Raw genomic sequence first — 26,581 nt, forward strand, 5'->3', positions numbered from 1 at the left:
TTTGTGAACATGTGGAATAAAAAACTCTTTGCGAATGTGTAGTCATTTTTAATATTTAAAATGTTTAAGCATGTCCAAATATAATTTGTGTACATATCAGAGCCAAATTTGTACTTGTAACTGAAATGTGTGTTCACGTGTAACTTGACTGTCCCATACAGTGTGGGAACTTTGAGTGCGGAGTTTCGAATCGCTACTCAGTTGTTCACAAAAGCCATTCTTTCAAGTAGTCATGTTTGTTTCTTCATAGAAGTGCCATATACAACCACTTGTTTGAACCCATTATCCTACAGGCTGTGATCAGGATGATCAGCAGTGAGAAGCAGAAAAGACCGAGGTTCAAAGCCAGTTTTTTTCCGATTTTTTAACTCCTATTTGAACAATAATAATAAAAGCCAACATGTTTCAGCCTGAGACGAGCCTTCATCAGGAAATGAGTAATTGCTTGAGAAGTGTTTTGCTGAAAGCCTAATAGCATGCGTATAAAAAATTCAGTGAATTTCTGTGTTTCGTAAAGGGAATTGGAAAAATGTGCTCGAGGTGTCATCCATTTGTCTTTAATCGTTTCCATATTTGTAGGTCAGGCGCAGGTCATAACAAGGAACTGAAGTACACACGCCCCGTTTGCTCCTCGTTATTGCATCATTATTTTACCAAGTGAAAAATGTCAGATTTCGGAGGGCGCTCCAAGGGTTAAAGCCTCCTTTGACTACCTTTATCATATTACTATCACTTTCTCTGATGGTCCCAGAGCCAAAGACAACACACAATACATTTTCAACAATGAAAAACACATGTTACTGATGTGACTCAATTTTGGGGTTAAACGCTGAAACCTTAGCTGTGTGTAGCACATACAGGAGATCAGACACGTCTTCTTGTGGCTAGAAGAGCTTCAGCTCCTTTTGAGTGTAAATACTCCACACTCTCACATCATGAATAATAAGCTGCTGAGACAAACCAGGTGCCTTTCTATTTGGAGTTGCTGCTTGGTGTCTCTGCTTGAAAAATTGCTGTTGAACTGTTGTGTCTCGTTTTGCAATTATGAAAGAGGTTAACAAGAGAGTCTGTTTCATGTCTGTAGTTCAAGAAGACCTGCTTTACAGCTTTTGAACTTCATTTTTCTTAACTCTCACGTCATGAATGCAGTCATTAGTCAGGATGTTTGGTTCTACGTCTCTTGGAGCTGTCGGATTATCAGTTTTCTTCAAGTAGATAATTACAACATTTTCCATGTATTCCAGTGTAATTCCAGTATTTATCTAGGTTTTCCATTTCATGCGCATTTGTTGCACTAATACCCTTTACCTTTTTTCCTTTCCCCGACTGTCTATGGAGCCTGACATGAGCGTGGATGTCATATTTACAGTTCTGCAATCCTGATGGAGCCTATTGCAGCCAAAAATCTTTGGTTTCAGAGCGTTGATTACCGCAAACGGCTGCAATATTTCTTCATCATAACGCACGATTTCCCAGACAGCCTCCTGAACAAGCTGTCCAGAGTTTGTACTCATCAAAAGTCACAGAAACTAGTTCTAATTACCTTGAAACAAAGAGAACTTGGTCCTCCTTTTGTCCTCCTTTTAAACAGAGGATGAAGGTATCAAACTTCTTAACAAAGAAAAACATAAAATATCATGTTCAAACGTGCCAGAGCGCTGTCTCCAACTGTTAAGAGCTGGACAGATTTGATCATAATCCAAACTTTGATTGCCGTCACAGTGGCTGAATCATTCAGTCATTACCCAACCGATCAAAAGTGCTGCGTAATCATAAATTTTGAGCTGTGACAAGTTTTAATCCCTGTCCAAGATCAGCCAAATCCCTGGTCCTCAAATGTATTGTACTAGTAGTACATAAAACCAATCAGTCTGTAAAATGTGAATTTTAATGTCTCTTGTTGTTCCCCAGATGTTCCGGTCTGGAAATAATAATAGGACAAGTGATATATTAAGCACTGACAAGCCCCCTCTGCTTTTGAGTATCAGAAAATACAGAGTTAGCTGTTTATTACTGATACTCGTGTTTGCAGATTACAAGTCCCAAATGTTAGAACTGCTGCTGCCACCGACTTGTAGCATTATGTCACCGGATAGAAGCGCAGTTCAAGGGCATACTAGTAACTTTAGAGTAATTTTATTTTGAAATTCACGAGTTAACCAAAACAAATTAGTCACTCAGACAGGAAGGAGTTTAGGGCGGGGGGGGGGATGACAAGGCCAGGATGTGTGTCGAATGTGAACAGCCCCAGATGGAGCAGTGAGGTCTTCTGTTCAGTTTCACAGGACCAGGAGAGAGAGGATGTTCATTCAGCAGTGTTAACTATGGAAAGGAAGTCATAGTTTCAGTTTATTATAGAACGTTCCTGCTACATGTTGTTTTATTGTTATTTTAATATATAATTAAATATCTGGTACTGGCACATTTACTGTATAAGTACAGTAATGTCAATTAAGCAATTGAACTTCAGAGTATTTGAATCATTTATAACCTTGGCTGTTGAAATGCATACAGCATGTCTGTACAGTATGTATAGGCCTAGTCTATATCAACGACATTCCACTTCCAGGATTGCTCCGTTGCTGCCAGAATATCAGCCGGATGTCTTTCATTTCGGCCGGATGTCCGTTACCTTCCGCTTTCTTTGTGTTGGCATTTTAAACTGGTTAACTGCTCCTCAGAAGTTCCTTCCTCAAGGCCATTTTGCCGAGGCGCCGTTGCTCCGTGCGGCGCTTAGCGCCTCCCAAGACGATTGTGATTGGTTTAAAGAAATGCCAGTAAACCAGAGCACGTTTTTCTCCAATGCCAGAATTCTGTGTGGACTAGTCCGACCCTCCTCTGCAGCGCTGTGGAGGAAGGTCTGGCAAAGCAAGACTAGTATAGGCCTAATTCGTACAAAAAAAGATAAAATATGATCTGTGTAAAGGTGGGGCTTTTCAAATTAAAATCAAGCAAGGTTAAAGCTGCATTAGTACTTTTTTGTCTACTTGAGGGCAACGCAACAAACTGAAAAAAAAACATCTGACTTGCTATCACCTTATAGTTGTAGTGGCGCTAAGTTGTTATGGCTATCATGTTAGCAAACAGTTGGCCATTTAAACACAGCAGACTTGTAGCAACCTTAGCTTTGATTTGGAGTTTGGTCTTTACCAACTCCTGAGGTGCTCTATACTGCGAGGCAGGTAGTGAACACAATATATTTAGAGCAAACCCTTTTGACCTACGAGTTTGTCATATGCTCCACTCTTAACATAACAATATTGATTATGGCTGCTTTAAGTCAGCTATACGTTTTATTGATGAGTTTTCAGAAAATGAAGTACATTTAAAAAAAAAAAAAAAAAAAAAAAAAAAACTGTTCTGAAGGCTATAATATCCAGATGATGTGGCAATATGGTCTCAATTGTGAAGCCCAGGGGATCAGTCAAGCTTGATGCTGGCTAGGAGTCCATAAATAAGCCCTGGTGCTTAGCGTCTGCCCAGATCTGGATGCAGGTCCCACGCTCCCCGTTTCCTTCCAGCCCACCTTGGCGACCAGTTTAGTCGACTCCAACGGCTTTACATAGCTAATTTATACCCATCACCTTCTGTCATACCCTCTTTAAAACGCCACAGTGGACATGGTTGGGTTAAAGAGAGAGGCATTTGGGGGAGGGGGAGGGGGCGGGGCGGGGAGTGTTGGTGTAGTGGGACCCTGATGGAGTTAGCCTGTGCAATCACCAGAAAGCTGCTAAAACATATGAGCTCTCCTGGATGTTCTAATGGGAAAAGCTCTGTACTCTGAACGTATGAACGCAGTTTCAGGAAGCAGTAAATGTCACTGCTGATTCTTAATTACTTTCCCCATTCCTCCTCTGCGCTGTGGGAGTTTTAGAGGCTTGCTCAGGTGGGATCAGATTGTGGTTACTGGCTTATTCAAAATGTCACTATAAAGAGTACAGTAAATGATTATAAAATATTATTTCTTGTGAAAATATTTGGTGGCTTTTTGAATAAAGCAGAGGTGGCTCTTTTTGTTTCGATATTAATGATTACATTGATTTACAATATGTCCTTGTTAACCTGGCTGTTTATGGATGGAAATATACCAGTCTGTCGATCAGTTGGTCCACCACTGTGGTCCGCACTATAATATCTCAACAATTATCGGATGGATTGCCATTTAATTTTCTACAGACAAGTACTGGACAGCCTCACAGAGCCGGTATTGTAGCTGTAGATTCTTAAACCTGATGAAGGAAGCAGACAAATCTCCTTATCAAAATATAATGTGTTTTTAGATATATATACTTATGCCATCGTTAACATTTCTGTGTATTCTTTGTCCTGCTAAATAGCAGATGTAAGATATATTCACCATTTTAAATGTTGAAACTACCATCGTGAAGCCATCCAGCACCTGATGTTCCGGGCCGATGCAAGCTGACACAATCCTTATTATGCAGCTGCTATTCTGAGAAACAAATCATTTTGTTTTCATTCATGCTGTAAAAAGTTCTGGTTCCAATCCAGGCTGAAACAAATGTCTTCCTCTGCGGAGCTGCAGGAGTTAGTCAGAAGGTCTGCTGGACTGTATGTCAGCAGAGATAGGTCCGTTAAAGGACAAGTTGGCGTTTGTCTTTCCCTTGAGCACATTATTCATCCCTAAAATGGCCTTGCTTGCAGCACTGTTCTTCCTCCCACCTTGACCATGATATAGTATCCTCAGTAGATGTGTAGGCTCTGTAAATTGGTCATCTTTAGATTACCACCAGGTACTGAAACCAAATTTAGCTTGTACCACTACTTGTAGTAGACCCAGCATTTCAATGGATCGCCCTGTCATATTAAGTATTAAATAATCATGAATAATCACGATCAAGTAGTTCATAAAAGGAAAAAGCTAGAAAACGTTGATGCTAATCATTAAAGACCAAGAAGAAGAAAAAATGACAAATATTTAAGGGATATTTGAAGACGCATGTTTTAGCTTTACTATTGCATACTCTCAGTTTCTGTTTTGCAGCTCACCTCCCATCTGGCTTGAATTGGATTTAGCTGATTGTCAGGGAATTACATCTTTATTTTAATCCTCTGGTTTTGGGGGATGTTGAAGTGTGGTTGATTTTCAGCTGCAGGTCGTAAAATCACTGTCCTGGTAAAACATTTTATACTCTGGCCCAGAAAGCTTTTTAAACAATGGCTTTGGTGTAAATCATGCCTGGAGCACATACACAGTTTGTGGGGGTGGTGGGAGGCTACCATTTATCCCGCCTGAACCATTTAAGTCACCTCGTGGGAGCCAAGGGTTTGGGCTCTTGAGTGTAACTTAATGTCAGTCCCTGGTAACTTTAGCTTCATTTGTCTCTTTTTTTTTTTGAGAACACTGGGCCTGTTAACTCAGGTCATCACCCCATAATAAAGCAATCTTTTAATTTGACCCTTTATTCCTCCACAAAGGAGTAAAGGAAGGGATCAGTTAAACTTCTGTTGCCTGGAAAGCCTGCTTGGTGACCTTTTTTACAAGACATAAAAACCACTGCCAGTTTACATTTATATGTTATTTTGCACAAAAGAGCTTTTCTAGTCTAATTTTAACCTACTGTGAGTGATGATAGAAGCAATGTTGGTATGTTTTGACTCAGGTTTTAAACTTGCAGGCATGTTAATTGGTTGGTTTTCCATCATTATGTCAAAAAGTGAAAGCACCACCAAGCAAATTTAACTTAATTCTCCTCTCAACCCAAACAATTAATTTTGTTGAAGTTGCAGTGATTTGTACTTAAACATATGGATGAGCCCTGTAAGTATAGTATTTAAAAAAAATACCACAGTTGTGTTGCCAGTTATTCACTAGAATATATTGTTTGGGAAAATAGGGAAAGTTCTAAGAAATAACTGGCAATGTGACTGTGGTAATTTAGAGCTGTGGTACGATCATAGTCTTTAGTTGAAGGCCAATGTCCCTCATTATTTTCCATTTAGACCGCAAAAATCAATAATATGAGGGATAGTACGTAAGCACAGTTGTTAAATGCATGTTCAATCTTTATGTTTTGGACAGCAACCTCACTTCCTGGGAAGACTTCTTGATGCCTCTTGGGGAACAATGTGGTCCTTTCTATCTATTTAAAAGTATAAAGTAAGTTGATATTTACCTAGTTGATTGCTGTGCTCTGTGGGAATGGACAAATGGTGTATCGGTAAAAACAAATGTCAGATGGGGCAAGAAACTTAAGCAGCCAATCAATGACTATAGATTTTACAGTTACGGTAACTTATCACTGTGATACAAATGTAATCAATGCAATAGTTTTCTAATGTAAAATTATTATAAAAAGAGACGAGTAAGAAGGAGAGCTTTCTGGAGAAATATCCTAAGGAATGCTTGTTTACAACCTGTCTGATTGTCCTGCGCTCTTTCTTACCCTGTTGGACTTTGTTAAAGTGATTCAGCCGTGTTCCCAGAGCTCAGCAGATACTTTAAGGAACACAATGTTAACATAAGCAATTGAAATGATGGCCACGTCTACAAAAAGGTTTGTGAGCGTGTCTGTCTGTAGACAATCAGTTCCCTTTAATATTCTGAACCCCTTGAAGGCTTCCCTCATGCAACCTAATACCCAAGCCTGCCCTTTTGTAAAATAACAATGCATATATATATATATATATATATATATATATATATATATTAGTACAGGCCAAAAGTTAGGACACACCTTCTCATTCAATGCGTTTCCTTTATTTTCATGACTAGTTACATTGTAGATTCTCACCATAGTTTTGAAGGCATCAAAACTATGAATGAACACATATGGAATTATGTACTTGTGAAATAACTGAAAACAAGTCTTATATTTTAGATTCCTCAATGTAGCCACCCTTTGCTTTTTTGATAGTGCTGCAAACTCTTGGTGTTCTCTCAATGAGCTTCATGAGGTAATAATAATAATAAATTGAATTTATATAGCGCTTTTCATGGACTCAAAGTCGCTTCGAGGTAGTCACCTGAAATGGTTTTCACTTCACAGGTGTGCCTTGTCAGGGTTAATTAGTGTAATTTTTTCCCTTATTAATGGGGTTGGGACCATCAGTTGTGTTGTGCAGAAGTCAGGTTGATACACAGCCGACAGCCCTATTGGACAACTGTTAGAATTCATATTATGGCAAGAACCAATCAGCTAAGTAAAGAGAAACGAGTGGCCATCATTACTTTAACAGTGCAGTCGCAAAAACCATCAAGCACTACAACGAAACTGGCTCACATGAGGACCGCCCCAGGAAAGGAAGACCAAGAGTCACCTCTGCTGCTGAGGATAAGTTCATCCGAGTCACCAGCCTCAGAAATTGCAAGTTAACAGCAGCTCAGATTAGAGGCCAGATGAATGCCACACAGAGTTCTAGCAGCAGATGTTGTGCCCCTGTAAAAGGGGAAAATAGAATGAACTACACGGACACGATGTTGCTTCACTCAAGTCCAATGTTGTAATGTGTTTTTTTCATAAACATCATAATAGCAGATTTACATGTATTTTCTCTGTTCGCAACACAATGATGTCCCTTTAAGTAACTCAAACAGTTTTTGAGTAAGTAACAGTGAAACAGTATTTTCAATAACAAAACAAAATATATCTTAGCTGCACCTTACAGAATACTTCTGCTATGCATTTATTATTAACCCAGAATAATTGATAATCTTACTTCAGTTGCACTAACACAGTATCATTTACAATCTTACTTCAGTTGCACTAACAGTATCATTTACAATCTTACTTCAGTTGCACTAAAACAGAATATTTGCTCCTGCACATTTAACACTGTAATAGTCAACACTATTATTATTAAACTGCAGCAATAGCATTCTGATACAAACAATATAGAAACTAGTGAACACAGGCAACGGCGATGTTACATTAACGTTAGTAGCACACTTCACCTAACTTCACGTGACGCAGTTAGCATGCAGGCCACAGTAGAGCAGCACGTTTACACTCAATCTTCTAAATTCACATGCTTGAGTTATCACAGTAACTAATATTTTACTCCTTTACAGAATTAAAACACACATACATTGATCAAACATATCACAACCTTCATTCTTACCTGTAAAAGGGGAAAATAGAATGAACTACACGGACACGATGTTTCTTCACTCAAGTCCAATGTTGTAATGGACGAGCGGAAGCCACACATTGCCCTACAGTCCGAACAAGGCATTAGTAATCGAACACAGATTAGCAACTCAACTGGTGCTTAAAACAGGAAACAAATAGAAACTTAAGGAGACAAAGAAATACTGCAAAATGTAATTTCAAGTGCATTTTTCCCAAAATCTTATAGGTATCTTACAGAGCAATTTAAACAGAAATCGCCCTTCTATCCTATTTATCTTTTAAGCCTCTTTTACCTGACAAGGTCAGAGCAATGGATTACCGATCTACAGATCATAGTGCATTTTAACTCAAAGAAATTAATGACCATCTTTTTAACCAAACAGTGCAATGAATTACAGCATTTTAACTTAGCAGTTTTAACTTATACTTGTATGCACAAGTATATTTTAACCTATGGATGTACAATGTATTCAAAATATATCACTGTTACACAGACACATCTCTAGAACAACTGTTAAGATGAGACTGCGCAAATCAGGCCTTCATGGTCAAGTAGCTGCTAGGAAACCACTGCTAAGGAGAGGATTTGTTTGTGCCAAGAAACACAAGGAATGGACATTAGACCAGTGGAAATCTGTGCTTTGGTCTGATGAGTCCAAATTTGAGATCTTTGGGTTCCAACCGCCGTGTCTTTGTGCGACACAGAAAAGGTGAACGGATGGATTCTACATGCCTGGTTCCCACCGTGAAGCATGGAGGAGGAGGTGTGATGGTGTGGGGGTGCTTTGCTGGTGACACTGTTGGGGATTTATTCCAAATTGAAGGCATACTGAACCAGCATGGCTAACACAGCATCCTGCAGCGACATGCCATCCCATCCGGTTTGCGTTTAGTTGGACCATCATTTATTTTTCAACAGGACAATGACCCCAAACACACCTCCAGGCTGTGTAAGGGCTAGTTGACCAACAAGGAGAGAGATGGAGTGCTGAGCCAGATGACCTGGCCTCCATAGTCACCGGACCTGAACCCAATCAAGATGGTTTGGGGTGAGCTGGACCGCAGAGTGAAGGCAAAAGGGCCAACAAGTGCTAAGCATCTCTGGGAACTCCTTCAAGACTGTTGGAAAACCATTTCAGGTGACTACCTCTTGAAGCTCATCAAGAGAATGCCAAGAGTGTGCAAAGCAGTAATCAGAGCAAAGGGTGGCTACTTTATATAGAATATAAGACATGTTTTCAGTTATTTAACACTTTTTTGTTAAGTACATAATTCCACACATATATATATATATATATATATATATATATATATATATATATATATATATATATATATATATATATATATATATATATATTTTCTCTCTCACCTCATCGTCTTCACGGATTATTGTTTAAACTGTGAGGAGACACCTCCAGCAATGTTGTGGTAGAGAACTGGCTCCAAGTGAGTGTCAGTCAAACACGTTAATTTCCTCCTCGGGTGTTTAGTTTTAAACTCTGGGCACATCACCGATGCCACAGTTTATTTTCTGAAGTCATACATTTGCAAATATGAGAAGGATTTCTTCTGAAAGCAAATATCAGAAGGTTATGGATTAAGAGTGCAAGGGGGTATAATTTCTGTGTAGGCCTTTGAAAACGTGCACGTCCACGTCCCTTCCTGCTGGTAACACAAAATACACCGGTGTTAAGTGGTGTGTGTGTGTGTGTGTGTGTGTGTGTGTGTGTGTGTGTGTGTGTGTGTGTGTGTGTGTGTGTGTGTGTGTGTGTGTGCGCACGCATGTGTGCATGTGGATAATTCTCCAATTTGCAGAATGTACAGACATCCCTTACTACCAAGTCAAAAAAGCTGTGTGAGTGACCGAGTCTACTGTCAGCAACAAGTTAAGACTTCAAGACTGGTTTGCTGTGTATAACTCAAGTATAAAAAAGTGTGTGTGTGTACTGGTTAAGTGTCAAGACATCTATTTGCTCTGGAGTGCAGCACATTCCTCGCAGCCTTAATTGATAGCAATTATGTGGTTTTTGATTTGGTGTTTTATTGGGAGGTGGATTTGAAGACTTGATTCGAAGGGCACAGAGTTTGTATTGTCTTTGGAACGTCAGGGTTGAATTCCTGAATGATCGCTAGCTACCTTGTAAGTCACATCAAGGGGCACCAGTGGGTTTGCACTGAAACTTTGACTGCTCTATATGTTTTTTAAATTTCTGTTTCAGCTTTTCTTTTTGTATCTTGCCACTTCAAACGTTAAAACTGGAAAGTTACTCAGTGTATAGAATATTCCCTCTACGCCAAGAGCTGTCCATCTTGCTGGTTGTTTTTCTCCATAACCAGAGGTATTGTCCCTCCAGGGGACACCTGGCTTGTTCCCCACCTCCACAGTGCAAATGCTCACTGGCTTAAACTGCCAGATGTTATGAAAGGCGCTATTGAAGTAGACCTTTTAGCTCATAAAAAATAAAAAAAAAGCCACCATGGCTGAGAAGTCTGTCCTGATAGCTTTAGTGACCAGACTATGTCATCTGATTTACATGGGGCTCTCACATGTAACTCTTTGTAAAGCAAAACACCGTCCCAAGTCATGAAGTCATCTAGTCCCTAATACAGTATATAGCAGTTTTGTTAAGATGTATGTTTGGAGTCAGCATATCTGTGCATGCATGGTACTGGTTTTCCAGAAGATAATCATAAAAGGACATGTCAAACCCAAAACATGCTAGTATATTAGCTTGCTCTGCGTGACTGAGATTTTTTGACATTTCCAAAACACAGTGTTGGCAGTAGACAGAACAAAGCTGTCCAGAGCTAAAAAGAAATGAAAAAACCGCGACATGAGCGAAATAAAATGAGAGAAGGAGCAAAAAGAGGAGTATAAGAGGCCGAAATTTGAGATATCGGACGAAGAAATGGAAAAAATCAGAGGGGGAAGAAAACTGGTTTACAATTGTTGTCTGTCTGCCATTATTCCTACTCTATGATTGACACACACACACACACACACACACACACACACACACACACACACACACACACACACACACACACACACGTGTGAAGTTGCAGCTGGCCCAGCTCCTTGTTTGAACTAGCACGCTTGACTGAGGCCCATTTATTGATTGGCTAGTGTGCCAGACCTGAAGGACTCGTGGGGCTTGGATCCCCCCAAATACTCCCCCCACATTCATGCATCGCACACACACACACACACACACACACACACACACACACACACACACACACACACACACACACACACAAACACTCCCAGTCCTCCTTCCCTCCCCTTCCCTAAGTTACTCCTGAGGAAGAAAGGCAGCGAGTCAGAGAGGAGACGGCAGGCAGACAGACAGGACACACATAGTGAGCCAGAGAGGAGAGCATCACCCATTGGGCTCCCACACAAACAAACACACACTCAGAACTAGAGTGATTGGCTCACACACTTTGAAAAAGGAATGGAGCAAGATTTTTTATCTTGCAAGCTACTGGTGACAGCTCTTCTTATCCTGGTACTGTAATGTTTACTTTTTTTTTCAATTTCCATCCTGGAAAACTTCATTACGTTTAGTGAGATCTTTGTCTTTTACCTTTTATTTCATCATTAATCCCCTTAAAATTCTTGTCACATCAAGTAAAGCTTTCAGAAAAGTGTTCAAATAGATTGCTTCACTGTGTAGGAGTGTGTGTGCATGTAGAGTTTGATTATCTGCAGGAGAAATGCGCTCTTCAGATTATGTATTCCTTTCAGCAGAAGCTTTAATAAGGCAGTTTATGTGATCTGACTTGTCTTATTTACTCCTGCTCTAAGTCCCCATGTCTCCTCTGTGTTCTTGATCTAGGTAGACTGTCAGGCATACACAGGTCAGCAAGCTGTTTGGTCTAAGGTTAGGACTCCCTGTTACATTACAGTGACTGCCTTGCTTGCGGTATCACGTCGAGTACAGTGCCGTGCAGCGTGGAGTAGACGACAAGGGATTCAGCAGATGTGCAAATATCATATGTCTTGGCGACTGAAAAGGCCATCGTATGTATATTGACACAGTCTGCAAAAAAGGCAGCGGAGTCTGGTTTCATTCCCCTGTCGAGGAGTTTTCCATCTTTCAAGGAAAATGTCCTTAGTCCCAGCTGCTGACAGGTGACTTAAATAGAATCTGTCCATCAGAATAACAGAATGTGGAGATCACTGGTCTTTTGTCATATGCTCATTTCCTCTCTTCCAGTTGATGTGAAAACATTGGATGGGCGACAGCCCAAGCCACGGGGCCTTTCTTCTCATAGCATTAGAGCCAGACAATAAATGTGTCTAAATGTACATGCCTTTGTTGTGTAAATGGTACTGTTGCGGTGCAAATAAAACCTTGGAGGGATTAGAGCAGGAGAGGTGGGACTTGTAATGATGGAGAGTGAGGAAGGCTCCAAGTGGATATCCAAGCCTTTGGATTATTGGATCCAAATCCCAGCAGGATGGCCTTCTGACTCGCGGAGCCTTGTGTTCCTCTGCCTTCATTGAGAACAATAGCAGCATAGTCAGCCAAACAACCTCCTCATCTCCATCCCTCCGTCCCTCCATCGACTTCCTCTCCTCTTTCTTCACCAGCCTTGTTATGCCTCCAGCTCTCTTGGCTTTGCAACACACAGCTCCCAGCCGTAATTGACTGCAAAATTCACTGATTGCTTTTCAAAGAAGAATTAAGGTGGTGTGCTAACCGGCTGCCCAGAGCACAGCCTGTGTTTATTTACCGTGGATCCAAACATTGGAATAGTTGGCCTGTGCAAAAAGTAGTGCCGTTGCTGATATATTTGGCTGTGTGCTCCGTTGGCTGCGTGTTTAGGTCTTTCTGTTCCCCTCTGCTGTTCCTCAGGCGTCATCACCACTGACAGCCATTTATATCAGTCCCTACGCACTTTAATAACGTGAACCCAGCACCCCGCTCCGCAGCGTGCAGCATGGGTGTTTTTGCTACCGTGACCCAAAGAAAATAATCAAAGCAGTATTATTACCTTTATATCTGCTTTCCTCTGCAAGATCCATTCATCTTTGTCGACGAAGCACAATGCCATGCTGTTGGGAAAAGGGGCCAAAGAGGTCAAAATAACTTGGTGTATCCTGAGTTTTTCCTCTAAAATATCAAGGCCATGTGTACCTCAAATGAAAGGCTGGACATTCACTTTAAACTATTTGTCAGCTCCATGGGCAAAAATCTTTTTAAGAGCAGGTGTTACACATAGATTTCCCATAGTTCCTGCATTATTCTGTGTGTTCAGGGTAAGGGTAAGCTTTTTATGCCTCACAATTCATTCCTAATCTGCAGGATTTGGGATGTTTTAAGTCATTGTAAAAAAAACTCTGACTGCCGTCGTGGTGCAAAGATCCCGTGGTGGGTCTTAAGCGCACAAAAGCTGCATTTCTGCAATCTTAAAATATTCTGTCATGGTTCACCAACAACAGAAAGACTGCCTCAGGTTATTGTGAAAAATGATAATTTTCTCGTATATCCATCTATTCCTTTTCATGGCCTTAAGTCCTCTGTTGAATGGCGGATTATTTTATTGAATGTGTTTGCACCTCTAGTTTTTTAAACCACATTCCTGCTGCCATAGGAGGTGGATGATTTGTCCCAGTGTTAGTTCCAAGTCCTTCTTTTTTAATTTTCCAGGTTTTCATCCATTCAAGAGGTATAGAACCAGTTTGTTGGCAGCTTTTGAGTGGAATACTGCTTGTTCTAGATAGCAAAATAAATCTATTTTCCTTTTCACTCCATCTGAGCCTATAACTTAGCTCTCTAACTTCATTCAGTCAGGACTGCAAAGGGCATTGAGAAGAGCTAGGCTGCTAAGTAAAGCCAAGACAAAGAAACATAACTCATATGGCACAATCCACATCAGATGACAGTGCCAGCATACAAATAAACACATTCTTTAGAGCAAGGTGAGCCAGTCCAGTCAAATCTAATCTGAAAATACAAAAGGCCTTGGAAGGCAAAGAGGAGTTAAATGAGTCTAAGATTGAAGGGTGGAGAGGGTCTTTATTTTTTGGCTGTCACTCAACATCTAAGATTCACATTATCCTTGCAGTCGCAGAATTCATCTTCACATAATAATATTGACTTTGGATCCCAGAGTAATATCCCTACCTCTGCTGCCAAATACAGCATGATGCAATTAACAGACAAGTGAGGCCCGGAATTTAAGAAAGGACTAACATTTCATAATCTAAAGGATGACTCAGACATTTGAAATATTCAAATGGGCAAAAGTCGAGAGCTTTCGATTACTTCCCCTTGCAGTCTCCCTCATCCTGTCACATGCACTTGTGTTCCGCTTTCAGCAGCTCCTGGAGTGTAATTTAGGCTCTCAACTCGCAGTTCTGGCTTTTTTTTTTTGTGCTCTGCAAGAGAATCAGTTTAAACCGAAAAGGCCCCGACTCATGGCTGGGGAGTATGTGTACAGGTTGCTTCCATTTCAAAAGGGAACATAACTAACTCACTTTTATCATGTTAAATGTTTGGTTGGGTCTTGACAGGAATTAGGACAAACAATAAAGTATTGTTTGAATGGATGAGATAATAATGGTGAAAATGCGAAATGCTCAAGGATGTCCATGACAGATCACTCATATGTACTAACTCTTCACTTCCTTCACTTCTGCTCATGTCATGTCTCCTGGTGTGTAGAGCTCGCGGACGGCCCGATCAGAAGAGGACAGAGACACTCTGTGGGATGCCTGGGGTTCATGGAGTGAATGCTCCCGGACCTGTGGAGGAGGCGCCTCGTACTCCCTCAGACGATGCCTCAGTTCCAAGTAAGGCCACCTCTCAGCCAATTCTAATCCGAAAGCCTGATACATACTTTATATGTGACAATGTAGTGGACATGGGCAACACCATGGGTGATGATCAGGTTTTTTGCATAGTGCAATATGTAGTTCATTGGCGTGCTAATGACTACAACTAATCTACTAACAATATCACATATTAGAGATAGGGTAGCTGCATGGAAAATATTTCTATTATGAGAACCAGAGACATAAAAAATAGACATGTATGAGTGCAGTACTCACAGAATAATGCTATGTAATAAGATTTAAGAGGGGAGGGGAATTATGGTAAGTTGAATATGTCTAATTTCAAGTTCGAAACTCACTGACCTATAGATAAATGGAAACATCACATGGACAATTTGTAAGCGTGTGTTCAAACGCTATCCAAGGTAATCTCCTCTTTTAAAGAGCAAAGTCCGGACTGGGGTTGGACTGGTTTCCATTAAAGTGCCATATCATGGCTTTAAGATTCAAGAGAGGGAAGGAGGAGGATGGGGGGCTCTTTTTCTGTAGCTCACAGCTGTTCTGCCAAATAAATCCAGACAGCGTCCCTAATAGTGTGAGTAAATCTCACCAATCGCTCCATTCCCATGGGCTGTAATGGGAGCGCTTAAAATACATATGACTGCAATGTGACTGTTAAATAGCCCTGAGGGGTCAACTGAGATCACTTGCCCATCCACCTCCTAAAACTGTCTAGACGGCTATATGAGCCTAAATCTTGAATTCATCACTGACAATAGGGATCTATTTTCGGTAATGGCACGTTTGTTTCTTCACAAATCAAAGTATAACAACCAATGTCCCTTGCCAAAGTACATGTCACTTTTAATAACTATTTTCTGTGATAGAGTTTGGGCTCTGCAAGCAGTGAACCCACATAGGTTGGATTCCCACTGCTCATCATCTCGGCTTAAGTCTCAGGACAAACTGGAACTTGCACTTTGGACCTCTTGGCCCTTTCATCCTGGTGCCAAAGTCACCCGGTTGGTTAGGCTTCAAGCTAACTCTGTGGGCTTCAAGATTAAAGCTTGAGGCCAAGTGTACTGGGCAAAGTGGTCAATTACAAATGGATCTGAGGAAAGAGGATAAGAAAGGAGAAAGAAAGAATGAGAGGGTATGTTTTCTATAGAAATGTTGTCACATTTATAGACTGGGAAATAGCTGCAGGGTGACTTCACCGCATTCCTCTATTTTACAGTTCCCCTAAAGTATTGCTTTCTCACTAAAGGTAGCCAGTGAGTTTCGCTGCCAAGGTCCCCTCTGTTTCACTGTTTGGGGCTTCAGGGGGGAACTCCAGCAGTGACAGGAGCAGCCAGTGAGATCATAAAACATTACAGCAATCCAAAGACACACTGACAAAACAGGGCCGATCATACCCAAGGTCACAACCGAGATGTACTATAAGGTGCTTCCAGCGTGCCATAACTATGAATCTCTCTGCACTGGTGCTGGGAAGCCAGGCTAAAAAACGCGTAAGGCTGTCAAAACCTCAAAGTCAATGTGCCATACCCCCCCCATGTGCTGCACTTTAAACATTGAGGTCAATGGCTTTTTCAGGAGTTCATTTAATGATATCAGCAGCAGCCATTTCTCTTTGCTTTTCCAGAATTTTTTGGTCAGGCACCCCTCAGAATGCCACTGGCTGTAAAAGCAATTGACGTGTTAAAAGGTGTTTGGGGTTTGAGCTCCATGTGGGATGTAGGCGGTGTGTGTGTATGTGAAGACGTACATGTAAGTCCAGGCGGGTCTGTTTACAAACTCATGTGTCCTTTGGCAGGAGCAGTAATGTATGGGGTTCTTGACGAAATGGTAGGACCCTCCGTCCCACCTCATCCCACCTCACCCTGCTGTTGCGTGGGAATGAGGGAGCAGTAGCTTGGAGCCGGGTGGCAGATCAAACAGTGTCATTAAAGAGCACAGCACAAGGCCCTGTGTGTGAGTGTGAGTGTGTCACACCCTCCAAACCAATACCACTCCAACTCTCTGACCTTTAAGCAAATGCACATACATAGGACCTTCTGCTAATGTAGATTCACAAGGGTTAGCCAACCTCCCAAAAGTGCACATGCAAAGTACAGACTAAACACAGATCGCCTGGCCCTCATTAGTCCCTCCCGCACAACACACTTCACTTGATCGCAATCTCCATTATTAACAACCGCATTTGAAGCAAGTGTGGACATATGGATTGGGTGTCATGGCAAGAGAAAGCGCTGCTCAAATCTTTTACGAGGCTTGTCAGATTAGTCTTCTTTTTTTTTTTTCGGTCATTTATTTTTATTAAAAGAGGCCAGCCTTGACTTCATTTTTACTCTGTTTAAATAATTGAAAGAGCAGTGTACCCTATTGACAACCTTCCATCATTAGGAAATTAAGATGAGCAGTCTTAGGCAGGAGCAAGAAACAATTTAAGTATGCAAGTGTTGCAAATAACTTCTCACTGCTGGTAAGGATGTTTTTATTCTTCATTGGGTCACTAATTTGCAGAAATTACAGGCAGTCACATTAAATGACTGTGGCATTTTGGAATTTCACCAAAGCCATACCACAGCTGTGTTTAAAGTCTATCTTTAAATGGTGTGGTAGTTAAAAGTGAATTTTCTCCAAGGCAATGACTAATTAAGCTGCTCTAATTAACTTGGGCCTGGCACCTTGATTATGTCTCCTACTTTACAGAATAGGAGACCACCCTCTGTGTTGCATGTGCAGTGCTAAAAACACCCAGCTTCTCGACAGTGCCACTGAGCCCATGTCCTGCAGGAATCAACAACAACAATCTGTGTACAGATTACGTAGAAGTCAATCATCAAAGGAATTAAAATGCACTTGAGGTGGACATGTCTGTACCAAACATCATTCCATCGTATAGTTGTTGAAATATCCCTAAAACCACGACCTCATGTCGGCTCTAGAAAACGAGTTCATCACTCGGATACGTCATCTGGGAACCATGAATGTCTGTACGACATTTTGTTCCAATCCATCTTGTAGATGTGGAGATATTTCACTGGTGAAAACTTTGATTTGCTGATGGCGCTAGATGAAAAGTGTGGGGATCAATATAGCATTTTGGATTCATCCTCTGGGCACCATAGACATATGTTCCAAATTTCACAATCTGAGCCAATAGTTGCCGAGACATCTCGCTGCGGACTGACTTAGGGACCCTTTTCTGCTGTTTCTTCATCTTTCTCAACTACATGTTACCCTTCTTAGATGGCCTCACAGCTCCCAATTGCCTAAATTGACCAATAGCAGAGCTCACAGAAAGAGCATATTTCAGCCATTTAAAAACTCAGCCACATCTCATGTGAGAGTTGATGACATATATATGGACATTACTAGCCAAGCAAATCTTACTGCATATCCATGTCCAATATTATACTCTATGCGCAGTCTTGTGTGCAGTGTACTGATGAACAAACTCTCTGTAGTTGTGTATTTTGTGTCATTTGGCAGAAAAAGAGCAGGGTCATAGTCTGTGAGTTATGTGTTATGTGTTCTAGTCGTTTTTCCCTAACCTATGATGACGCCATGATGAATCCTTAGTCCCAGCCCTACTTCTGCTTAGCGTCCACTTTGTAGCTTCCAAAGTCAAGAGGAAATGAAAAGGGAAATTCATTTTATTCCCCTTTTTTTTTTTTTTTCAACGTTTAGTTTATATATTGCTTGTCGTCCCACTGATCCAGATCTTTGCTATCTGTCTCTCGACTCTTGGTCTTTGAACGTCTCTTGTTTAGGTCCAAGCCCCATGACCTTCTGTTTGGCTTGGCAGAGGGGACTGTCTGGATACGTCACAGGGTCTAATGTTCTTGCCATGCCATACACTTCACATTCACTCCCTCCGCTCTCTGGAATAATACTGTAAAAGTCCTCAAGCCCTCGTTCATCCGTGAGTCCAAAACTCTGCGGTGTTGCCTCCAATCATGATTCCAGATTAGCTAAGGGCAGATGACACTGGAATTCTGCTTAAGTTCCCAAACTCAAAAGAATATCCTTTGATTAGTTTCCACTGGGGTCTTGGATAATTGGCCTATCATAGTCACCATCAATGGTTTATCATCACTCAGCATCAAAGCACAAAGGAATCCTAATTTTCAATAAGTGGGTAGCTCCATAATTTAGGCAAAGACACTGCAGACTGTCATGCAGATAGTTGTGATCCAAACCGCTCCAATCTGTTCAGCAGACACAGCTCAGATGGCCCTACTGTGTCTGCTTTACTACTGTATGTGCAGTACTGTTGGATTATGATTTGTTTAAAGACTGATCACTAAGACAAATGAGAATTTAGTACTATATATTAGTATTTTCAGTACCAATGGATGACTGTTTTTCCCATTTAAAAAAAAAAAAAAAAAAAAAGAAATTCTCTTTTGCAGTTTGTAAAAGTTTATATTTTCCAGATCTTTTTTGTAACTCTTTCCTTTTACTATTGGCTATGATAGTTTGAAATCAATCATAATTTGTTATTTGCTAGATTGATATAAATGCAGGAAATAGTAATCGTGCTTCATCGTGCCCCCCACTTGTGAAATCAAACGCATGCCTTTGTATTTATGCATCGTCACATTGTGTGAATTAGTCTGTTACATCTTTGCAAACACACCACAGATCCCGTTTGTTGGTTGCCACATCAGCACTGTAGGATTCCAATCGTGCTCAGCAATTCAAAAAATTATAAGAGTCAACGGTTATAATACCAGCTGCCTCGGGCGAAGATGATTGGTGTGGTTTGTTTTATCATTCGCCCCATGAAGCCAGTTCACCCACATGTTCATCTTTTCTTCTGCAGGACCTGCGAAGGCCAGAATATCAAATATCGCACATGCAGTAATGTGGTAAGTTCGGCAAGCTCATCTTTATGTAATGGATGTCAAGAGAGCTTTCAAGTGTTTTTTATTGAAATAAACTGAACAAATTGTGATTGAGAATTCAGTGAGGTGGAACTGTGAAAATATGACCAAGGTTTATGGCTAAAGGGTGTAATTTAGTGATCCACGATCCTGTTGTTTGAAAGAAAGTGAGAAGTTGGGAAGGGAAAGCATAAAACTTACTCTGCTTTGATTTATTATATGATCACTACGTTGACATTCAGCAATCACAGTCTCAACGGTCCTACCACCAAGACACATTTATAGTGATATACTTTCTACTAGTTATAAAAATTGGCTAAGTATTTTGTTTATCCTCAGGATTGTCCTCCAGATGTTGGTGATTTCCGTGCCCAGCAGTGTTCGGCTCATGCAGATGTGCGATACCAGGATCAGTACCATGAGTGGCTCCCTGTGTACAATGACCCGGACAACCCTTGCGCTCTCAAGTGCAAAGCCAAGGGCTCGGGCCTTGTGTTGGAGCTAGCGCCCAAGGTGCTGGACGGGACACGCTGTTACACCGAGTCCTTGGACATTTGTATCAGCGGAGTCTGCCAGGTAGGAGAAAGAATCAGAATCAGAGAGCTAAATTGTTTTCATCCATTACTGTGTTTATATTTATTTATTTTAATGTATCCATCACAAAAATCTATAAAATATAGACTTGTAGACTCACATTATGGAGACTAAATAGAGAAGTAACCTACTCCTTTAGCTTTAGGTTTCAGTGTTGGGACTTTTACACAGTTTTGGGGTCCCAAGACAGACTTCTCAGATACCCCAAAAAATTTTATATTGATCAATTGTTATTAGGAAATCTGGAAGATGTATCTTCCTCATATCAGTGTGTTGTATACATATACTGTAGGCTATGTGTTGTGATTCCAGACATCCTTTTTCTATGAAAATGACATAGAATAGAAATGGCAGCTAATTAAAAAGGAAACCTATTTTGCCCAAAACTATAAACTTCAGCGAAGGAAGTTCTCCGGTTTGAGAAAATCATGTTAAATTGTGACCATATAAACCCCATTAAAGGGAATTTCTTTCTAAAACCGAATATATTTTGTTCATTTATATATACTTGTCAACACAATGATATATTACTGCCTCTCAAGTTATGGCATTACAGTGCATTTGGATGCAAGAGCCAACAAGTAAATAAATTCAAGACAACCTATACACAGTAGGTTGACTTCAATGCTACGTCATGCCATCTGCTTTACAAATGAATCCCCAACGAGAACAATATTTGAAATTCGGTTTTTGACTGACAGTCCAGGAAATAGTTTACAATGCATTTTTTCTCGGTTGAATGAAATTACGTCCCGAGGCGTACAGTCTCTTACCATGCTTAGAATCGCGCTGTGGTTTTGGTTTTGTCTTACCGACAGAAATTGTGAAAGAAGTCATCGATCAACTATGGATGGTTGCAGATAATGTTTGATAAAAAGCAGTGGGGAACATTTTTTGGAAAACCTCATGATGAACTCAAAGGGGATGTTTCAAACAATAGATCTGGTATGAATATGGAAGAACCCTGAGGGTTGTTTGGATCATTTGATTATAACATTTTCATGCTGGAATGAAGGAAGATATTTTCTTTAATAAAATGTTAGGGTCTTTGTAAGGTCTAAAGGAATCAACAGGAGTACTTTTACCGGGACTTTTCCCCATTTTTCTTAATTGGAGTTTGTTTTAAAGCCGAAGATTAGAAATCAGGATGCTAAACAAGTCTTGGGTAATTTTTTTTATGATCCTCTTATTTGTCTTTGTTTTATAGATTGTAGGTTGTGATCATGAGTTGGGGAGTACGGCAAAGGAGGACAACTGCGGTGTCTGCAATGGAGATGGCTCATCCTGCAGACTGGTGCGAGGACACTACAAATCCCAGCATGCTTCAGGAAAAAGTAATGAATATTAAGATCTTTACTTGCCCAGCTTTTTTCTGTTTAAGTTTAACACAATTCATTTTTTATTTATGTATTATTTAATTATTTTTATCACCATTTCGTTCCGCCGATTCGGTGTTTCCTTTAGGATTTTTTGTAGTAGTGGGGGCAGGTCTGTCCGAACGTTTTGACCATAAACTACATCAACACAACAGTATGTGGAGTTAAACTGGACAGGCCAAATAACCTCTGAATAGTTCTATTTGTTGTTAAATTGCAATGTGAGCGTCAGCCAATTGGGGGGTGCATTAGGTTGGCAGGACAATTTAAAAGGCAACCGCGACTAAATTTTTTGTACATCCCTATTTCTGATACCGTGGTGGCAGAAATTTTGCCGTGGTAGGCCACCACTACAAAATCAACATAGAGGAAACACTGGCCGATTTTACACATTAGGGTTGGTTTACTTGTAATAAGGAGTACATCTGATTGTATTTGTATTGCCAGTTGTAATTATATTGACTTTTCTATGAGTATTGATCGATACTGTACTACTATTTTTCTCCCTCTGTGTGTTTGTCTCACTCAAGCTGAGGACACAGTTGTTGCCGTCCCCTATAAGAGTCGTCATGTGCGTCTAGTCCTGAAAGGCCCGGATCACTTGTGTAAGTCCTGGTAGGTCCAGGGTGCCCTTCCATCCAAAACAGCTCAACATGATATTTATATTTGGCAGTGTTTGCTTATTTTGCCAAATAAGTTATGTTTTATTATAATATTATTTTTTCATTATATATGTTATGCTTGCTTGACCTTTCTAATGAATATCTCACCCAAATAACAATCTAAAATTTAACTTTTATCATAAAATATACTCCATTGGATTGGTTTTAAAAGTAGCTTGAGGCAGAATAATCAGAGTAGGCATTAATTTCTCCCGTTTGCCCTGGCTCTAAGATGTAAGGCTTCCAGAAAATATCACTGATGTCAAAGAACTGGCATCAAGCTCCCCACTGGATCAAATCTATAACAAATGTTCCATCTCTATACTTGTCCTTTGCTCCATGGTTAGTTTATAGATTGCTTCCTTAGCAAGTCCAAAATAACTTCTTTTTCTGAATGGGCAGATTTTTATTATAAGTATTTCCCCCGTTCTTTTTAGCCAAGGGCACTTAGATTGTAACCATCTGTCTGCACATGACTGCTTCTGTTTACTGGTTGTCCCTGTTGTTATTGACTTAATGTCCATGCTAACCCTAACCCTAACCCAGACCTACAGTGCCTTGCGAAAGTATTCGGCCCCCTTGAACTTTTCGACCTTTTTCCACATTTCAGGCCTCAAACATAAAGATATAAAACTGTAATTTTTTGTGAAGAATCAACAACAAGTGGGACACAATCATGAAGTGGAACGAAATTTATTGGATATTTCAAACCTTTTAAACAAATAAAAAACTGAAATATTGGGCGTGCAAAATTATTCAGCCCCCTTAAGTTAATACTTTGTAGCGCCAACTTTTACGCGATTACAGCTGTAAGTTCGCGTGGGGTATGTCTCTATCAGTTTTGCACATCGAGAGACTGACATTTTTGCCCATTCCTCCTTGCAAAACAGCTCGAGCTCAGTGAGGTTGGATGGAGAGCGTTGGTGAACAGCAGTTTTCAGTTCTTTCCACAGATTCTCGATTGGATTCAGGTCTGGACTTTGACTTGGCCATTCTAACACCTGGATATGTTTATTTGTGAACCATTCCATTGTAGATTTTGCTTTATGTTTTGGATCATTGTCTTGTTGGAAGACAAATCTCCGTCCCAGTCTCAGGTTTTTTGCAGACTCCATCAGGTTTTCTTCCAGAATGGTCCTGTATTTGGCTCCATCCATCTTCCCATCAATTTTAACCATCTTCCCTGTCCCTGCTGAAGAAAAGCAGGCCCAAACCATGATGCTGCCACCACCATGTTTGACAGTGGGGATGGTGTGTTCAGGGTGATGAGCTGTGTTGCTTTTTACGCCAAACATAACGTTTTGCATTGTTGCCAAAAAGTTCGATTTTTGTTTCATCTGACCACAGCACCTTCTTCCACATGTTTGGTGTGTCTCCCAGGTGGCTTTTGGCAAACTTTAAATGACACTTTTAATGGATATTTTAAGAAATGGCTTTCTTCTTGCCACTCTTCCATAAAGGCCAGATTTGTGCAGTATACGACTGATTGTTGTCCTATGGACAGAGTCTCCCACCTCAGCTGTAGATCTCTGCAGTTCATCCAGAGTGATCATGGGCCTCTTGGCTGCATCTCTGATCAGTCTTCTCATTGTATGAGCTGAAAGTTTAGAGGGACGGCCGGGTCTTCGTAGATTTGTAGTGGTCTGATACTCCTTCCATTTCAATATTATCGCTTGCACAGTGCTCCTTGGGATGTTTAAGGCTTGGGAAATCTTTTGTATCCAAATCCGGCTTTAAACTTCTCCACAACAGTATCTCGGACCTGCCTGGTGTGTTCCTTGTTCTTCATGATGCTCTCTGCGCTTTACACGGCCTCTGAGACTATCACAGAGCAGGTGCATTTATACGGAGACTTGATTACACACAGCTGGATTCTATTTATCATCATTAGTCATTTTAGGTCAACATTGGATCATTCAGAGATCCTCACTGAACTTCTGGAGAGAGTTTGCTGCACTGAAAGTAAGGGGGCTGAATAATTTTGCACGCCCACTTTTTCAGTTTTTTATTTGTTAAAAAAGTTTGAAATAGCCAATGAATTTCGTTCCACTTCATAATTGGGACCCACTTGTTGTTGATTCTTCACAAAAAATTACAGTTTTATATCTTTATGTTTGAGGCCTGAAATGTGGCAAAAGGTCGAAACGTTCAAGGGGGCCGAATACTTTCGCAAGGCACTGTACATAAGCCTCCTGGCAGTGCAAAAGTGAGTCTGTGTGCCTGCTAACGCAACAGCCAATCCATGTTTTTCATGTGACTAGATCTGACTGAAGGTCTGTGATAAATGGAAGTCATCCATCTAGTATCTTGACATTTTAATTGTATCTCCTTTTGTTTGCAGTCTCATTTTGTCTGACACATTTATGATTTAAAAAAAATGTAGACAAGAAATGATTATCATTTATCAAAGGAAAACTAAAGTCTCATTGTTTATGGATGGTCAATGGCCACACCTTTATACCAATATTGTGAATGTGATGTGTCCATTATGCTCTAGCTGTGTACTTTGTTTCTTCTTTAGATGTGGAGAGTAAGACTCTACAAGGGGTAAACGGTGAACTGGTCTTTGATAAATCAGGGCAGTACAACCTGGAGAACACCACCTTGGACTACCAGAAACTTTCAGATAAGGAGGTCCTGAGAATCACTGGCCCACTGGGAGCTGACTTCACAGTCAAAGTAAGAGCTTAAATATATCAAACCAAGTGACTTAAAGCTGCACTAATCAATATTTTTAATATAAACAGAGGCACTAAACACAGTTTAGTATGTGTAATGTGAAAGAAAGAGACTAACCCACAGAGAATTATCACCCAATTCTTCAGTTTCCCTCAGCTTGGAATTATGAAACTTGTATTTGATTCATGGTGGAATGTCAGGCCTTGAAGAAGAATCACAATGCATGTGGTTTACTTAGAGTATGTGTTCAAACATAACACAACATAAATTCAGTTCATACATTTAGTAGTGGATCATTGGATCAATTTTTATTAATTTTTTTGCTTACATTGTGCGTTTGTGTATGTGTACACACACACACACACACACACACACACACACACACACACTTACATTCTCAGACGAGGGCCAGTGAGTGGACATTAAAAGTTATACAGGCTGCAAACTAGGGAAACGCCTGTGAAAACTTCCCCCCTCATAAACACACAAGTCAGGATCGGACAATAAATAGGAATTCAGGAGACAGAAATCTGAGAAGCTATAAATGCATAATTTTCTAATCTGTTACGAGGCAGACAGCCAGTTCATATCGCAGCGCTGGAAAAAGTTTGGACAAATGGAAAATTATATTAAAAAGTTGCCAGACAGTCTCTCCACTGTAAACACATGAATGTGAATGAGTGGCAGAGGAGTTTGAGTAATGTGAGTTGTAGGTATAAACTGGCTTTGGCCATTTCTTCAATATGGTTGAGGTGTAAGGTTAGAAGAAAAATGTTTGCTGAAATGTGTATGACACATTACAAGCTTTCTTTAACAAAACGCACATGTGACACAAATGGCCTAATTTCTATAAATGTAGTCTGTATTCTTAATCGAAGCAAAGCACTAAGAAATTGGCGTCTCTCATCCAGTAAATTATTTATTACTTCCTATCGTAGGCGCTTATCCTGGTAGAAGCTGTGTTCAACCTGTGCAGAAACTGACATTTCAGGTTACTCAGGGTCAAATTTCTCCCATGTCTGTGTGTGAAAATGAACATCTAATAGACTCCTGTATCTACTATAAGTTCAGCTGCATCAGCATTTCGTCTAGTCTCATGACTTTACTCAATTTTTATCCAAGAAATGTTGAAACGATCTGAACACACCAGTTTGAAAACCCAGCTTAACACGTAAATGGTCTATATATCTAACTTAGGCATGGTCTGAGTTGTAGCCCAGTAATTTATTTCCTGCCCTCCACCCTTTTTATGTTATACAACACATATACAACACCCTGTATGGTCTATATGTGCAGTTTTTTCTCCTGAGGACTGCTTGAGAAAAGTAATTTAACATCTATATTGGGAGGAGTGATGATAGTTTGCTGATCGTGGAAACCAAACACCCGGGCATTTCATTTTTTTCTTGAAACATTTTTCCATGAAATGCAGTTTTATTCTCCAGTTATATATGGTAGCTGTGATGGCCCCTAGGGGACAGAAAGACTCCGA

General features: G+C 40.4%; 1 protein-coding gene across 4 annotated transcripts in view; it reads left to right on the top strand.

The window, feature by feature from the left end:
* Positions 1-26,581, top strand: part of LOC120572184 (ADAMTS-like protein 1) — a 97,510-nt gene that overhangs the window by 51,562 nt on the left and 19,367 nt on the right. For 3 of the 4 annotated variants that reach the window (XM_039821367.1, XM_039821363.1, XM_039821364.1), the window contains exons 3-8: positions 14,774-14,901; positions 19,718-19,763; positions 20,118-20,354; positions 21,580-21,706; positions 22,279-22,353; positions 24,932-25,089. In XM_039821367.1, the coding sequence (XP_039677301.1) occupies positions 14,774-14,901; positions 19,718-19,763; positions 20,118-20,354; positions 21,580-21,706; positions 22,279-22,353; positions 24,932-25,089 (771 nt within the window). Of the gene's footprint in view, positions 1-11,414; positions 11,609-14,773; positions 14,902-19,717; positions 19,764-20,117; positions 20,355-21,579; positions 21,707-22,278; positions 22,354-24,931; positions 25,090-26,581 lie in introns of those variants that run through there. The other variant, XM_039821366.1, reaches the window with a different exon arrangement.

This window comes from Perca fluviatilis, chromosome 14 (genome assembly GCF_010015445.1).
Source record: "Perca fluviatilis chromosome 14, GENO_Pfluv_1.0, whole genome shotgun sequence".
NCBI classification, from domain to species: Eukaryota; Metazoa; Chordata; class Actinopteri; order Perciformes; family Percidae; genus Perca; species Perca fluviatilis.